Source organism: Harpia harpyja, chromosome 6, assembly GCF_026419915.1.
Source record: "Harpia harpyja isolate bHarHar1 chromosome 6, bHarHar1 primary haplotype, whole genome shotgun sequence".
Classification (NCBI taxonomy): domain Eukaryota; kingdom Metazoa; phylum Chordata; class Aves; order Accipitriformes; family Accipitridae; genus Harpia; species Harpia harpyja.
The window spans coordinates 21,046,361-21,065,148 of NC_068945.1; the positions used below are offsets into that span (position 1 = coordinate 21,046,361).

Here is an 18,788-nt window from a genome sequence, read left to right on the forward strand (position 1 = left end):
ACTTTTAGTCCCCAGCTTATTGCTCCCTTCTGATTAGGATCTTTGTGTATATGGATTCATGCCACTACTGACTTCCTCCCGATACTGGGGGGGAAGAAAAAAAAAAATTAAGCCTTGCCTTGGCAGTTTAACACTTTTCTTCCCACGGCAACACAATCAGGCATGAGAGTGAGTTATAAGGAATGGTATTACATCATGTTCAAATACGTGATTATAACATGCTGCAGAATGGTTTCTACAAGGAAGACTGATTTAATACATGCCTATGATCATGAGTGAAAAGCAACTAGTACCAAGCTAATGCATTGCTAAACATTGTATCAGATAAAACCAGTAATTCGGCCACCTCCATGTCCCCTCCCATAAAATTTTAATAAACCCAATCTTATGGGAGGAAAGAAAAGACAGGGACCCTACTGAATTATTTACAGCCTTAGTTGTGTATGGTAAAGAAGCCCCTCTTAGGTCAGTAACTGATATTCTTCCATTGATTTCCTTCTCTCAGAATATCTAGGTGAGAATCAAGTTTGGGGGAAAAAAAACCCAAAGAAATAGGGATGCAAAGGGCAAGCCAGAAAAGACAAAGCTGATGGAGGCAGAGATGAGAGAGAGTTTGTATTTATGAAAGAGATATTGATCACTGGACACACTAGCAGTAAATAGATTCAAATTAGCTGTCATAATTCCAGTGATGTAGAGGGACATGCAGGCTCAAGCTCCATTAAATATAACCTACGTCCAGAGCAGCCAGATGAGATTTGCGAGACTGAACTCTGAAGTCCCACAGGAGATACCTGCAGTTGATTTATATTCCTGATTTCCTATTCCCTCACCAACTGTGCAATCAGTTCCTGGAGGTGGGCAGGGAATAATTGAACAGCTAAACTGTGATTCACCCAGCCAATTAAGGAGTCTTGGGATGGGCCCTAGAACAAATCCTTCAGCTTCATCCAATCCTCCTGGGCCAGAACTACATTCAGCTCTGACAACATGGCCAAAATAGTCATGGCCCAGTTAACAATTGAAGAATCTGAGGATGTAAAGCTGCATTATAGTTTTCACACATTAATATGCACACATTTTAGACCTTTGCAAAGTAGCAAGTAGGAGGATATCCTGGTGGTACATGAGGATCAGGTTTATTCTGTAATTCAATGTACAAAAACATCACTGCAAAACAGTAATTAAAATGGCAACCACTGCCTAGTAGCTATCAACATATAAAAATCATCTACATGTTTCAGCCTGCAGCTTCTGTCAGGGTCAAAGCCAGGTTGTTTGACACAAAGTTTGTTGGCATCTCTCTCATGCTGGCTGCAGTGATGTTTCCCTGTGGATGGTGGGCAGCTCTCTGAACAAATCACAATAATCTCCTTTCCAAAATGTTCCACTTAAGTCTTTCTTCTTGCACTGAAGCAAGGAAGCATTTACTTCTCATTACTAACTCTGTGTGTGGCATGTGGCATATAATCACCTTGAAATATTTAACTGGATGGCTTTCATCTTGCTAACAGTGTGGGGTGGGGCATCAGACCGGGGTATAAATAAACTGGGATATAAATCATCATAAACCAGGTATTAAATTGGTATATAAATCAAAAATTATAGAAGTCAGATGGAAGAGACCCATTAGATCATCCTGTTTGTTCTTTCCTGTGTTCTCACCCTAAGAATGCACAAGGCATCATTCTTGATTAGCCAAGAGACATAGAAAAACGCCCATCTCTCCCCCACTGTGTCTCTCAAGAAGGAAAGAAGGGAAACAGAGCGCTCTGTATGCATATTAATAAAGCTATATTTTGACTGGCTGAATGACTGGAAATGATTAGAGATGGTATGTTTTACCTGTCAACATCTCCACACTGCAACAGGCAAAATGTCTCTAATACTCCTTTGTAAAAAATCACCAGTAAGGCTTGAGGGGGTTTGCTCTCAATTTTCTTGCACTCAGAACATCTCCGTAAATACCCTAAGACTCTTTTCAATGATCAAGATAAAAACATGTCGTCTTTTTTCCAATATAATAGTGGGAGACAACATAAAACATCGCCTAAGCCAAGGTGAATCCAAGTGCCTGCAATTACAAACATAACAAAAACCAAAAGCAAACAGAAAATATCAAAATATTATAAAGGCTGCCAAGTCAAACATGCCAGTGTTAGGAAATACAAGAATGTGACCCTTTGAAAGGGTCCATGTAAAAGGTGAGAACACATGCAACCCCCCTAGCAAAGAGCAGTTGGAGCCGACATCAGTCAGCTGACACAGCTCCTCCTCCCTCTCACACAAGCACTTTCCTCTACATTTACCCCCAAAGTCCTTGGTGATATGTCGATTAGTCTAAGAAATCTCTTTAGAGGTGGTCTCTAGCCATATTTTCCTCATTTACTCTGACCCAGTGTGAGTTGGGTGACCATTTGAAGTCTGATTTACAGGGTGTGGAGTGCTCAGAGTTGCTCTGAAAGTCAATGTGAACTGTGCTCTGAACATACAAAAAGCTATTTAATGTTAAGTACTGTAAAACCCAAGTCATCTCCAACTGGACACCCAAAAAAACCCTAAACCAGCTAACTTTGATTGCCAGACCTAAAATGGAAAAATATAGCCCACCTCAAAAGGTTATTAGATATTAATATCTTTATATTTACACACCATACTTCAATACAATAATTAGAAGTGTGACAAAGCTCAAAGTGGTTAACTCTGTCTTTGGAGCAGGAGTTGGGTATTCTGTAATAGAGGCCAGCAACCATACATTAAGCAATAAAAAAATCAAACTTTGAAAACATCATTGAATGGAAACAGAATATCCCAAATGTATGGAAGAAGGCAGGGGTCCTGTGGAAAACACAGTATGTGATTACAGTAATTAAAGACTTGATAATGAGTGTGCTCAGAGGAGATAAATTAAGGCCATGTATGCAGCCTGAACTGTGTCATCTCCTAACTTTACATGCTTCTGTTTGCAACCTTAAAAATATTCATCTTAATTTCTTAACTTTAAAACAAACAACAAACTGCAAAAGCAGGAATTCTAGTGTGGGGTTCCTTACTGATTCAGAAGAGTGACAAGTAGCTCATCAGCAGATTAAGACTCTTCTGATTCACCTCTGAGCCCCCTGTTACTTGAGCTGGCAGAAGAACCTGCCAGCTGAGGAAGCAGGATGAGACCTCCCCTCTGCCAGTGTTTCACAGGTGTGTTAGCAGCAGATGTACAGTAGGACTCCTGACTTGTGCACTTTGAACAAGGCTTTGGAGGGGATCCTTCCCTGTTCATTCCCCAGCCCCCTCCACACACAAACAACACAGACCTTGGCCATTTTTTGCACATCCCCTTCCAAATTGTTCCAGCCCACCACTCCAGCCCTTATCCCAGTCTCAATGTTCAGTAATCCCTTGTCTCACCTCTCCCAACTCACCAGCACAAAGTTTCACCCCTTTCCTCATTTCCTCCCTTCCCAAATCTTAGCCATGTTTTCTGCTTGGACACCCCTGTCAACTCAGGACTGGGAGACCTACTGACCCCCTCCCTTACTCCTTCCCTGCTTTTCTGTCTCTTAGAAGCAAAGGTAGTATTGGAAATAAAAAGTAGTAAGCAGTTGAGAAAGCTATTCACTAGTGTAGGTATTAAGGTCACAGCCATATTAGCAGATCCTAAGATGAAGCCTAGCAGAAGGCAATAAAATCCCTTACAGATTTCAAAATAGGTCTTAGATTTTGATGCCAAAAAAACATTTTTATATCTTAGCTTGAAATAGCAGGATATGAAGAAAACCCTACAGCAGAGAGAGGGAGAGAAATGAGAAGGTCTGTCACTACCACCTGGTCATTAGCTATGGGAACAACAAATATGGTGGAGATCCAGCAACACTAGACCTCCAGGCATGTGAGCACCTGCCGCCTGACTAACCTCCAGGATGGCTGCCCCGTCTGCTTTAATAACCAATGCATTAAGGAATGACATCATATTGTCAGCCAAATGGCACTGACCAGCAGGACGGTGTCATACTTCAAGGTGTACCTCCATCTGGGGGTCAAGGTAGCTAATTAAAAATGAAACAGCATTTCCTTGTAGAGGAAGATAGGAATGGAAGGAGACCCAAGGGAGTATGGGAGAGAGAGTGGAAGAAAGGAGCAAGTAAAGTGGGATGCTGCTGCCTATTTATTTCAAACACTGCTTTCAGTAGTACCCAGGAAAAAAAACAAAAGCAAAAATTCTCTCGGGTCAGCACTCAATACAGATACAACAATGAAATATTTATTGTTGCTTATAAAAGCAGAGAGGGTCAAGCCCATGAGCCTATTGGTGTTACTAATGCATTGTCAAGCTATCAACTGAGCTTCTGTGCAAACCTCAACATCTTGTTCCATGGAATGAGAAGGCTTGGGAAGCCTGTAGAAATTAAAAGTATAGACATTATAGTCTTTTCCAGAGTGCTAATTGTTGCCACTGCTATCAGTACCATAACTGACCTCCACAAAAGGAGATTTTTCCAGCCCCTCCCCAGTAGTTTTACTGGGTATAAGGAGGTATTTGAGCGCTTTGTAGGCCTAAATGAGGAATCCTTAATCTCCTGCAAAGTTCAGACCATTAAGGCTGATAAAATCCATTCAGCTTTCAGCATAGATGTTATATGAATTAAAATATTACCACTCTCTACATCCTGTAGAAATCCTTCATTTCCTCCAATACTTGCTCCTCTCAGAATGTGGCAGGCTATTACTTTTGACTTTACAATTCATTTTTTATGCAAATGGCTTTCAGACCACCACAAACACGGGATTATTGCAGTTTTCAACAGCACAGACAAACCTTATCATTCCACTTAACAAAAGGCATTATGCTTCCTCTTCTCCTGATAATGCAGCTCCCCATGCCAATGCTCTAAATTCAGAGCCCATATCCTGCAGTCTCACAGTAGAAGTGGAGAAGGGGTAGGAGAAAGGCAAAGGAGAACCCACAGTACCAGACAAGGAATATTTCCAAGAAAAACCCAGGAAATTCTAACCATTTCTCAGGAAGCATCAGCTACCTGTTTGTGAACTGGTTCTCTCTAAAGCAGTCTGGTGAGACAATTTCTAAGCTGTGCAAGAAGAGATCAGTTTCCATAGCAATTTCAGCCACTTTCCACCCAGATGCAGCACTCTCCATGTTCCTGGACACAAAACACAGCTGCTGTGGAAGACAGGCCTAGGTGGCAATGGCAAGCTGGAGAAGAACAGACAAATTCCCTCTTTTGTGGCCATGTTTAATCCAAAGTACAAATTCGGGTTTCTGATATATAGGGAGGAAGGAAAAATAACAGACTTAAAGACACAGCTATCTACTTTGCATGATAGGCTCTGTGAGTCAGCAAAATAAAAGCTTTTGGAGAGAAGGAAGAATTTTTCATCTCTCTTCTGGTGTTGAGACTTTCATGTGATACAGCACAAGCCACGGGGACCTCTGCCATACAAAGGCTCTGAGCACCATGCAGCATTTGTCCCATTTCAGCTACCAAGGCAGGAGAACAGAAAGAGACAGTGGTTTGACTTGTTCTCTAAGAGAAGAGTGAGATTTCTTTTCCAAGAACACACATTGCAAATTGCTTGTTTGCAGCACTTTAAAGCCACAATACTTTCTTCACCTGCCTTGGAGAGAAGGTGACTCTGGAAAAGTCCCCTTTTACCCTTCCCTTGCCAAGACCACAGTGAGGAAGAATGAGGAGTGACCCACAAGCATCAGCCCTGTGAGGCTCCAAGCAGCAGTTAGTCTGCTGAGCCCACAGCAGAGTAACCCACAATCCTGTAGTATCTACACAATTGTTCTTGTTGAAATCATTCAAGGAATGGATACACAAAAAAGTCCCACAGCAAATGCAAGTATGTTCAAAGGTAACAAATGAGCAAGGAAGCATAAGGTCTAAACAAAAGAAGCTAGAGGCAAAAAAACCCCATCATCATGCTAGCTAGACTGGCTCCAAAAGTATGAAGGCAATCCCTCTCTTCGTATCTGCATCTTCCTCCCTTTTCTGCACTATTTGGCTTCCTCAAAATAAGTTTCTAATCCTAACTCTCCCAGCAAGACAATGAAATGTAGATAGCTGGCTTAAGCATACTTAGAAACTCCTCTCTGCATCTATCTTCTATGCTGTGGTTACCCTTTTTCACAAAACAGTTGTTTCTTAAAGACTGCAGCAGAAGATCAATTTAGAGCCTGAGTTATCTATAGCTTATTTGAAAAACAAAACAAAAAACCTACCAAACAGGACCTTCTTACAGTCCTTCTGATGGCATAAAACAGCATCAATCCAACAGGTGTCTGTTTTGTTCCAAGGAGTAAGCTAGTAGTCCAAATAATCCCCGGGCTTTGAGTGCCTTACCCCTCAGTGGCTTTAAGGAACAGCACCATTGGTTCCTGAAGATGCCAAACTGAATATAGCACATCCCCTCATTGCCTTGGTGGTACTACCATTTTCAAAGCAAACACAGCCTTTCACCTTCTTTGCTATAATATACCAGATAATGGTTTCCTGAAGTTTTGGGGACAAGAGAAAGAAGTTAGCATCAACTTAGCCTCTTTCTATGGTCATCTTTCTTAAAGTACAAGCATCCAGTTAAAGTGCTTATTCCATCACCTGAAAATGCCTCTCACTGCCCCCCCCCCATGCCTCTACCATATTCTACAGCTCAAACCCCTGCCATGATCGCTTTCTCCATGTTTTGTTAGCACAAATCTGTAGTACACTGAAAGTGAACCTATGAGAACAGCATAAAACACATGGAAATGCATATGTGAATAAATACAGAGCTGTTCAGAGTTTCTTGGATTTTTATTCAAATAATATATACCTCCACTTCTAAAAGCATCAGTGATGCTGCTGGAGTTTTTCAGAAGCCAGAAATATAGATAAAATTTCTGTGCACAAGGCTGGGGCCAAAATGTGACAGGGTAAATGCCTAATGGTGGCAGTGACTCAATCGTATCATTACACTGGCATCTTCCATAAAGGGACAGTTACTCATCCTCAAAGTTGTTGGACACAGCTTTCCTTCCCTTCTTCCTTTCCCTCCTAGCTCATCTAGATACTCATTTTGTCTAACTAGATGAACATTTATCTCCTGACAGGTGAGTGCTGGCAATACCGCAATCATCCTTCCCTCCCTGTTTTACCAGAGATAGTTGAGAGGAAGTGATTGCAGGGAAGTGAAGTCTCATTTCCCCAGCTCATGCTGCCATAGACAATCAGTTTGGAGCAAAGGTTCCAACTTGAAAACGTCAAGTAGAATGAAAAAAATATTAAAAAAAAAATTATAAAGTCAGCTCCAAACATTCCTCTAGGTCCAGCTGCTCCCCTGGGTTCTTCTAGCACAGCTGGCAGCACAGGTAGAAGAATATCTGCTTTCTGTGCTGACTGGTGCCATGGGGTTCTCAGCCTCAAATTAATTGCCCCTCACCCACTCCTGCAATTCAAGAGAAACTGGTGGAGCATCAGTCCTGCCCACCAGTTTGAAAAAAAGCAGTCTGCTGGGCACAGCTGGAACCCTTTCTCCTCTGATCACCCACCCAGTAAACAGGCAAAGCAAGAGATTTCCTTTCCAGGCACCAGTTTGCTACCCATGCACCAGGGAAGGAGAATAACCACTACAAAAATACAAATATGGCAAAGGACAACAGTGGCTTCAGTGTGGAATAGGCATTTTTCTTTAATAGGGTGACTAGACACTCTGGTTTTACCTTTCTAGTTCCTCTGAAATTCTCCAGGATGCCATTTTGCCCCAGTGTTTCATCAGGAAATACTTTTTTTCCATTTCCATTCCAAGAAATTACCCATAGCAAGAGCAGGAAGAACAACAGGCCTGGGTCCTGCTCCTTTTGCTGTTTGTCACAACACTCAGCAAAAGGGCAATTCTGAATAGGAAATTGTTCAGAGGAAAATAACAGCCAGGCTGACTCAGAAACACTATTCTAACCTCAGGATGAGCAGTGATGAGCTGAAGTAGCTGTGCTCTGGGTGAAGCTAGTCTAGAGGTATAGAACCAGATCAGCTGCTAAGGCAGGGACTAAAATTACAGGGACTTTCTGAAGAGACTTTACCCCACTTTATGTCTACTCCACTGCAAAGGGAGAACATCCCCCTCAACCAAAACACAATTTGAAAAGATTGGTATTGCCCTTTTCTTTTAAAAGAAAAGATGTTTTGAAGAAAAACAGCAAGGTTGCTGTTCTTACACAGAAAATAGTCATATAGGTTCAGTTCATTCTTAAATGCAGTCACCTCCAGATCCTCCAGTGGCTAACCCCATGTATCAAGCACTCACCATTGCACCTAACTACTCTGAAGAGAGCACTTTAGCAAAGTATTCTTCTTCCTCTCTGTCTTTAAATGGGGAGATTCAATCTTCAGTTCTATCTACATCTACCTACACTTATCTGACTCATGAACCAGCAAGAAAATCTGGGTCAGAAATATGCATGCACACCCACACACTCAGAGTACCCTCCCCAGGGAGGGAACAAGCAGCCTCACCCTGAAAGAGCCTCGGACCAAATCAGATATGTAAATGTGCGAGCACAGTATGTCTAGACTGCCACTCTGGAGACTGACGAATGCCCTACCGAAGGCTCCTGTCAGCTGCCAGCACACCAGGCTCAGGAACTTGCTGATCCCACCAAGGGATGCACACACCAAGTGTCTTACATGGCCAGATATATTAGTAATGATATTTGGGGGGGGGGGGGGGGGGGGGGGGGGGGAAGAATACAAACACAGCTACAGAATAACCCTTTATTTCAGCCATTGCTGAGATAAAGATGAACTCCTTTAAGACAATAATTCCTACATTAAATAGTGAGATTCCCAGTGGATGGTTGCAGAAGTCATTGTTGCTCACAGTAGTGGCAAAAGCACACATACACAAACAAAAGCATAAACCAAAGACCCTTCCTACTGTCCTAAAAACCCTAACAGAAGATGTCTTGGGTGGGGAGTGTGTTTCTTTTTGCCCACGGATGAGCAATGTTAACATAAAACTGACACCAGCAGAAATGACAGGTGGTAGTAGAAAACCTAAAGGGAACCAAACCACCTGATGTTCTGATTTCAAGGACAAGTGAGCACAGCACAGTATTTTGCAAGACCAGCCTCTTATAACCTTGAGAGGCATGAATTCGATATTCCTTTTATTCATCATGTCACGACAAAAATATGTATTTATCCACACAGATACATTTCAAAAAAGTCAGGAGTTTAGCAAGACCTTCTAGAACTTCCTTCATGCTTTAGCATATTTGACCAGGTGGGCCTACAAGCACCAATGAGTCTCAAACCAGGCCCGACTTGACCAATACAGGAAATCAACTATATCATTACATCATCTCCTCCCCAGAGCTTAAAAAGACCCTCCCAAAACAAGAGCCACATAAGGCAGCAGTGAAACAGAGACTGAAAGCCCTGGAAACACCAGAGATCTTACACATTTCTCAAACTGAGACAGTCCGGACAGTAGCTGCTCGCTACCACATTTCTGGGTTTTCAAGCAGAATCAGCATCCCTCAACCCCTGCCATCTTCAAGGAGCTGTTAACTGCTTCCACTGAAACATTGGAGCTCAGGACATTCATTAATCCCCATGACTATGTAGTAACAAGAGCAAGTTGCAGTGGCATCCTTCCTTGTGAAATCCTACCTCTTCCATTTTATCAGTGAAAACCCTTTTCCATCTCCAAGATGAGAAAGAGAAAAGCTTTAAGGCCAGCCAATACATCCCAAGGCAATTCCATCCCTGTCAGATCTTGTTGCTTCAGCAGATGTTACAAGTTGGTGACCACTGGCTACAATTATCACTGAGGGCTGAACTCCTTCCCTGTGCCTTAAAGGGTGCAGCATTTCTCTTTCTAGATCTTCAAAGCAGAATGATGCCACACTCACCCAGGAGCTGCTGGCAGCAGGATGTATTCTACAATAAAAGCCAGCAATGAATTCTCCTGGAAGCAGGAAACTCAGCAGCAGCATGAACTGCATGAGAATATGCTCACATTCAGAGCATCTACTGTATTAAAAAATAGGGCATTGATTTTGTTATTCGTTTTTATCTTTATATTAATCTCTGCATATGAATGCCTCTTCCCCACTGCCACTTTCTCATGCCTCAGCAGAATTTCTAGTCAGCAGCAGAAACAGAGATGTAGGTCCTAAGAACAAATCCATCAGCCTGCTACAAACTGTATGTGAGAGGAGGACCCTGAGTGGGTTGCCAGTCAAAGCCTCTGTTGTCATTTACCAGTGAGTACCTCCCTTAGACTACACATGAGGAAAATAGAGAAGAAAGCCAGCAACACTTACGCAAGGCATGCCACTCATCCTGGCGGATTGTCTTGGTGATGTTGTAGGTGAGGTTCTTGGGAATGGTCGCTGAGGAGTAGTGGTACTTGATGTACGTGCACCGCTCAATTGCTCCTGGGAAGGACAAAATGCAGAAGAGAAAGTGCTGTTAAATGAATGCAACATGTCCTCCCAGCTGTAGACCAGATGGGCTTGACAACCAAAAACAAAGGCTAGGAGCAAAGCAATCCCTACCATCAGTCGACTGTGACAACCAATGCTATCTCTAGCCCATGACAGGCACAAGTTACCTGTAGGGTAAGGTCAAATCCAAAATTAGGATACACCAAAGGCCCTGCAGTAGCTGCCAGTGTCTGCTTTCACTATCCGATATATATGTGGCAAGTCACCCCTTCTTTCATTTCTTCTCTCTGAACTATGAGCTAGCAGTAGGTATACCAGCATTTACTGTGCAGAAACTGTAAATTCACATCTTAGTTTATTGTGCAGTAATGTGTCTCAGTGCCCATACTCCAGGAGACAAACAAAGCAAACAGCTTTGATCCTTCCTTCAGTAATAAAGAACAGAACAGGAAAAATAATATATATAAAAATAGTAAACAACTTTCCTGATCCCCTTAAAACCCACAGCCAAGAAGCAAGACAAGCAGAAGGATACGTGACAGGCTATGGTATGTCTCTTGAAAGTACCGAGACACTTTCATAGCAGGCTAAGAAACAGAATTTATTGGCACCCCTGAATAATGAGCCTCAGATGGCAACACAAATGGCTGAAATGGGCAATTTTTTTCCCCTGTAGTCAGGACTTCATCTACATTCCATGGAAAAAAGCACCACGTGCTGCTTCTGTTTGTCTTCTGGTCACATAATTACATTCTCCTTTTACAGCCACTTTCCTTCCTCTACAATAATCACACCTCCAGGCCCTGATCTCCTGGCATCTCTCTGCATAGTTAATGTCCTTAGAGGACTGGGTCTGGCATAGCCTGATGCTTTCCATGGATTATAGCCTAGCCAAGTTTCACACCTGATCAGAAACTTGTGATAGCGCAACCATTCTTGCATTGATGAAAACCAGTAAGTTTTCCTACATCCCTTTTGCCTGCATCCTCAACTAACACTGGCTTTATTAGACCTTCTCACTAAGCAGTCAGATTCAAAGCTCAGGAAATTCATTTTTCCATTAATATTATGGTATTTTGGATCAGGCCTTTAATAACTAAATAGGCATCCTTAAGGTGGTTGGACACACTGTTTGCTACTAGCTACCACTGGTCAGAGAAGCAGCTATGCTGGAAATGCTTTTATGTATTAAAAATACATTAAGACAGGCACTCAATAAAATAAATTAAATGAAGCAATGAATTACATAAATAAGAAAGAGTGCTATACCAAGAGGCAGGTAGAGAACACTTACTGTCAGCCTGAACTGAAAAGGCAGAGCCATTAGCCTTATATCGACAGCTCCAAGGGGTTAAATATGCTTTTACACCACTAGAAATACTAGTTTCTACCTCAGGTTGTAAAATATTGGCATGAACTTAGATCATACACCATGAATTCACAGCATGAGTAAGAAAAACCATGAAACAAAATTATTAGTTACATCTCAGCCTTCCAAAGTCAGTGCAATACAAACATTTGAGGTCCTCATTGTTTGCTCCTCTTAAGCATTCTTCACATTCTGCCTCTGACAGCAATTAGATTAGACAAAGCCAAATATTATAGGGGGAAAAGGCAAAATATTTACATATGTATCCGCCTGCCCTGACAGCGTGATGGGCTTCTGTGTGAGTCTGCACCATCTGGGCACCAAATGTACGCCCAGAATTAAAGTTTCAAACCAAGAACAGTATTTAAAAAAAAAAGACAGCTAGTGTGTAAAGAGCTTTAAAAAAGCCCCAAATCGCAATCTTGCCTTCTATAGGTTTCCCTGTCTCCTTTTGTGGGGGGATCAGAAACTTTCATGGATCAGAAGCATTGGCAAGAAAATGGAAAATGCTTATTTGTCAGAAAATAATCTTTAGTTATCAGATACCTGCCCAGAGAAGAGATTTATATAGAATAGCAGACAAGGACACAGAGCCAAGATGCAAAATAAAAGCATACAGAAGGAAGGAAGAAAAAAAATCCTGTTCCATTTGCTATAATTTCTGCTATAATCAGCAGAAAGCACCTCCTCTTACACCAAAGAGGCTAATTTCTAGCAAGGTCCATCAAACTTTTTATTCTTACTGCAGATAGTGTTAGTAGTAATGCAGTGAGCTGTTCGCTATCTTATATGACCAAAGCCTAAAGCAGAAAGAGAGATTATGGTCTGAATTCAGGTCATCACTTCACCATAAGTATAATTTTGGTCTTATGCTTACATCCCTATGGCTTTAATGAGACTTAAGTACATGTTTAAAGACTGTCTAGAACTAAGAGTACAACTGCAGTGGCAATGGTTCAATGGTAGCTGAAGTACAGGCAGATTTGAATGGTAAATTCCATGATGATCTCCTTTCCAGCCACACAATGTATTTCAACACTGTTCCCACCTCTGAATGACATGCTATTAGCCAACAAACATCACGATTCCAGCCAAGAGTTTGTAGGGACCAGAAGGTAAAGTGCTCTTCAGTGTATATTGTGAGATACATTCTCCTTTGTCCCTACATGTCTGTAAAATATCAGGGCTGGCCACTGCATGCACTTGCCAGGGCTGAGCAGAGTACAAAAAATTCACTTGTATCTGGGAATTGTCCCTGCTACTTGTGTTACACAGGGAAACAGACCCCCAGGTCAGACAGACAAGGATGCTGCTCCTGGATTTTCACCCTTCTCTGCAGCATTAAGCATAGGTCCACTGCTAGAATGGGTAAGCCTAATTAATTTTTTGTTACAGGGCTCAAGATACTTCAGTCTAATCCAAGTTACTGGGCTTAATAAAGGGATAAACAGGTGAACTGTAATGGTCTATGATATACCAGAGGTCAGTCCGCATGAGCTAATGGGGCCTTTTGGCTTTCGGTTATTAGACTCTGAACTACACTATCCTGAAAGTATTAAACTCCATGTTCACAGGACAGTTTTTCAGAGCTGTCTTCTATCAGCTTCCAGCACTTCAATTACTTCAGACTCTAGAACAGCAGCAACCACTGGAGAGAGCATGCAGCCATCTTTGTCCCCATGGCCACTGCTGATAGGAGAGGCAGGTAGGCTCTTACTGGGAACCTCAAGCTTTTCATGGCCCAAACTGACAAGGTTTGCAATTGCTTGGCATTTAAACATGAGCCATTTATCTAAACCTGCTCTCACAGGTGCAGAAGAGTGACCTTGCTGAGTTAATGCAACTGCATCAGCATATATCTAGCTAGAGATAAGAATTAGCTTTTGAAACTTAGAAAAAGACTTTCATTTGCCTGGACTTGCCAATAAAAATTAGGAAAAGGATGAGTTTGTAGCAGTAACAATTTCATACTTCATCAAGTTTCCCTATTTATCCCACACAGAAGAAAACTATGTTCAAGACTCCCAAACATCCAGTTCCTGGAGGCTTCTGGGAGAGCAGAGGCAGGGACCGCAGCAAGGATCAGAACTACTGCTCTCCTGGAAAGTCGTCTCAGAAAAACCCTAGGAAATCCTTACCTTCAGATGAATGAATAGCTATGTTCACTCCAGTCTTTGGGATGGGTGAGGAAGCAAGAGTATAAAAAAACCCATACACTTTCCCTTCCCTACCTTCAATAGGGTAACTGCAATTTACGGACCATCTCCAGCCTTCAGCACTGACTTAGAAAGACCAAATGTAACTATGGGTGAGCTTTGCACTTTGTTCAAATAGCTAGGAACAGTATTTATAGAGCAAACCAGTGAGTGGGTTTTTTCACCTATGCAGCTGCCATAGCAAGTGTTATAGCTGGCCACAAGAAACATGAAACAACCACAAAGCTGCTCTGCTGGCAGATGCAGTATATTCCATGTTCCTCTGATCAAAGGGAAGTGTTTGCTGAAAATCCTAAAGAAAAGTGGCAGACATCTTCAAAGAGAGTACTAGAAAAGGGATCAGCAGGAAGATGCAACTAGAACCATGCAGAGCAAAACTCTGCCATACCATCCTCACACAAACACAGATGCTCAGAGGGGATTCAGCAGCTGTAACTCAGTGGTTGGCAACCCCCTGTTCCAGCAAAGTTCAGATGCCAAGTAAAACTGAGATAAGGAAATTAGAGAGCTTCATCCAGAGCAGCTAAGTATTCACAGCATCAAACATGCCACTCTTCTTACTGATCCACTTCCCTGCTCAGTTCCCCTCCCATATTTGTTGAACATTGCTCTGTGCTATCACCTTATTATTATATAATATTTCCTCTTCTCTCCATTACAAGGAAAATTCTTAAACTGTGCTATAGCAGAAATATCACCTGAAAACATTGTGCAATTCTTTTCTATTCAATTTTCAAAACTATCCCAATATCCTGATGTTAGCTCAGCTGCTGGTGAAATTCAGCTCCCACTACATTACTAGGGCTGCAAAGACTACCCCAGTAGAGGCCCCAAACTGTTTGGTAATGCAGGGGGCAAGTAAACCATTCTCCCATTCTAAGCTGAACAGGAAATTGAAAGGAAGGTCATACTGCTGGTATCCATATTGTATTTGTCTGATGGGTAAACAGAAAACTTTTTTCAGAACTTTCGGGCCAGTGTTTTTCTTCATCACCAAGCCCCCCCCTTAAATATAATAATATTTCAATACTTTCAAACTGCTCCAAGAAACCGTCTTTACCCATTGTTAATTTAAGAAATAGAATGAAAATTCAAAATGCCATCAGGGTATTGGTCACATCAGTCCTACAGTTCGGATCTCAGAAGTGCCCAGAGGCATTTGCCCTGTGAGGTCAGCTTGACTTTTGCAAAGGTGGTTGTCAAGTTTCAGGAATTTACACTGTCACTGTGATCATATAGTTTAGTCTGCTGCATAACACAGACCAACTCATATGAAAGCTGGCAACACAAAGTAGTCCTTCAGATGGTCTTTCATGAAACGGGTAATCTGTGAGAGCAGTTAAGTAAGTGTCAGTAACATCACTTCAGATCCAGCCCAAGATGACACACAGAAGACTTACTTGCACAGGTTATCTGACTATACTCCCCTCATGTCAGTGAGGGCTACAGGATTTGACATTTTTTCCCCCTACCTTTCAGGGCTGCAGGTTGTGGAACCATCCTTAAGGTTCAGGTACAGATTAACCCAATGCCTGTGAGCAAGTTACCTCTGGTAGCTGGAGGGCTCACAGCTATGCTCACTTGCTCTGGATGGACTACGGCACGGCCATTCCAGACTTTACAACAAGCTAGCACTGACATCACAGTCACCTTGCTTTCTGTAACATGCAGAGATCTGAAACCAGGTGGTAGCCATTCTTCTCTTGTAGTATGTATGTTGATTTCTAAGAAGGATCCAGCTGTACACTAGTATTTGTTTTATTACATTTCCTGCCAAGGCTTTTGATATGATGAGCTTCCCTGAAAACTGACATGGATGTTCCGAGCCTTCGCTACCTCCAGGCAGCTTTTCCTTCTTCTGTGTTGTAGATACCTCTGGATGATGTTTGTAGCAAGCAATTTATTCCACAAAATTCACCCTTTGTGCTAGCTCTAATTTTTAGAAATCTGTTTGAGAATTACTACACAAACATTTCCTAGTAAAAGGAATCTTAGCCTCTGGCTTGCAAACTGCACTCACTACATATATTTGCTATTCATTATGAGAAACTGCCTTCTGTATGAGATTGCCTTAATCCCATGGTTTGGTTACTGTTCCCTTATTGGGTGACTATATCCACACCAAGCAGACAGAAGATGTAGATTGTTCATTTAGCCGTCTAATTCTTTTACATTATCTCCAGAAAATCTGTATAGTGGAGAAAGTTTATATTTTTTTCTTTGCATAACATTTCAGTAAGTTTTCCAGGGGCTATAATCATAGCTAGGACTAGGATCAGGTTACACAAAGCAATTGCATGTGGCATATATATCTGTTAATGTCTTAAAAGTCTTGTCTCCCTTGGAAAAGTTCATTGTTAAATCATGCTAGCAGCCTCCAAACCAACCCTGGCCATTCAAGAATAGCAAACTTAAGAATTATTGCCCTCAGCTGTATGTGCTGCCCTCAGTCTCTTAAATCATTTCACATGAATCATCAGAACTCATCTGGGAGGTACCTTAATATAGACAAGGTTGTTGTTGCAGTTTCAGCATGCATTGACTGGTCAAACTAAACCCTGGAGGAAGGTAGGAGGAGAAATTAGGCTCTACCTTGACCAGCTGCTATGACAGAATTGCAATCAGATATGCTGACTAGTAATGAACTTGTGATGAGTAACTATCATCTTAATGAAGGCAGAGACTTCATTGGAAAGTATTCCAACACACTTGACAGGATTATTTCATTAACTCTGGAGTAATACTAACCATGAAAGTACTGGTTACATATTTGTGCCCATCTATAAGTATATTAATGCAAAAAATGTAGGAACATTATTCTTCTGCATTAACTGTACAATTATTTATGTTAGAAGAGTCCTCTAGATGTCAACCAGCCCAACTCCCTGCTCAAAAGAGGAACAACTTCAAAGTTAAAATCAAATTCAAAGACAGTTCACATTGCTTAGAGCCTTGTCCAGTCAAGTTTTAAATACCTTCAAGAACAGAGGTGCACAACATCTCTGAGCACCTGTTCCAACACCTGACCACCTTCATTACAAATTTTTTTCCCTTAATACCTAATCAGAATTTCCCTTGGTGCCACATGAATATTTTGAATACGAGAATACCTAAGGGTAAAGGTCTAAAAATCTAGGAAGAATATGCAAATATCATCACCTTAATCAACACATCTAATGAATATTCATTAACTTATACACATAAATAGAAGCTAATGTTCTAATTAATGGAGCTCCAGATAGATTTTCAGCCACAGCATGGGCCAAATTTTTAGAACAGGAGATCACATTTGCTCCTGGCTGGCTCTGGCATCATCCTGAATTGAGGTTCAGCTTGGTTCTGCCAGTAGGACTTGTTGCTACTTGCTTTGCTAGATAAAGCAAATCAACTTCTGGTACTGGTTGTTGCTTGCTGTGTGCTGCAAGGAAATTGGGCAGATGCCTCCCTTCAGTTGACAGGTTGGGGTTTGTGTCTTTTGGGTTTAAGACTAAGTTTGTAGCCCCTAGCTGCTACCTCTGTAAGTGGGTAGAGGTGCAGTATCAGCTTGTCATGGTTTAACCCCAGCCAGCAACTAAACACCACACAGCCGCTCACTCACTCCCCCCCCCCCCAGTGGGATGGGGGAGAAAATCAGGAAAAGAAGCAAAACCTGTGGGTTGAGATAAGAACGGTTTAATAGAACAGAAAAGAAGAAACTAATAATGATAATGATAACACTAATAAAATGACAACAGTAGTAATGAAAAGATTGGGATGTACAAATGATGCACAGTGCAATTGCTCACCACCCACCGATCAACACCCAGCTAGTCCCCGAGTGGTGATTCCCCACCCCCACTTCCCAGTACCTATACTAGATGGGACATCACATGTATGGAATACACCGTTGGCCAGTGTATTGGCTTTGTGTGGCAAGGTTTTGGTAGCGGGGGGGGTTACAGGGGTGGCTTCTGTAAGAAGCTGCTGGAAGCTTCCCCTGTGTTCGAGAGCGCCTATATCGGCTGGCTCCAAGACGGACCCGCCGCCGGCCAAGGCCGAGCCAATCAGCGATAGTGGTAACGCCTCTGTGATAACATTTTTAAGAAGGAAAAAAAAGTTGGGACGGAGGTATTCGGCAGCCAGAGAGAAGAGTGAGAACATGTAAGAGAAACAACCCTGCGGACACCAAGGTCAGTGAAGAAGGAGGGGGAGGAGATGCTCCAGGCGCCGGAGCAGAGATTCCCCTGCAGCCCGTGGTGAAGACCATGGTGAGGCAGGCTGTCCCCCTGCAGTCCAGGGAGGTCCATGGTGGAGCAGATATCCACCTGCAGCCCGTGGAGGACCCCACGCCGGAGCAGGTAGGTGCCCACAGGAGGCTGTGACCCCTTGGGAAGCCGGCACCAGAGCAGGCTCCTGGCAGGACCTGCGGATCTGTGGAGAGAGGAGCCCACGGAGCAGGTTTTCTGGCAGGACTTGTGACCCCGTGCGGGACCCACGCTGGAGCAGTCTGTGCCTGAAGGACTGCACACCGTGGAAAGGACCCATGCTGGAGCAGTTCGTGAAGAACTGCAGCCCGTGGGAAGGACCCACGTTGGAGAAGTTCGTGGAGGACTGTCTCCCGTGGGTGGGACCCCATGCTGGAGCAGGGGAAGAGTGTGATGAGTCCTCCCCCTGAGGAGGATGAAGCGGCAGAAAATAACGTGTGATGAACTGACCGTAAACCCCATCCCCGTCCCCCTGTGCTGCTGGGGGGGGTTGGTAGAGAATCCGGGAATGA

The 18,788-nt window shown here is 42.7% G+C and overlaps 1 protein-coding gene across 1 annotated transcript in view; it reads right to left on the reverse strand.

Annotated features, from left to right (window-relative positions):
• TMEM178B (transmembrane protein 178B) overlaps positions 1-18,788 on the reverse strand; it is a 238,129-nt gene that overhangs the window by 163,237 nt on the left and 56,104 nt on the right. The window contains exon 2 of the mRNA XM_052790169.1: positions 10,325-10,438. Within this exon, the coding sequence (XP_052646129.1) occupies positions 10,325-10,438 (114 nt within the window). The remainder of the gene's footprint in view (positions 1-10,324; positions 10,439-18,788) is intronic.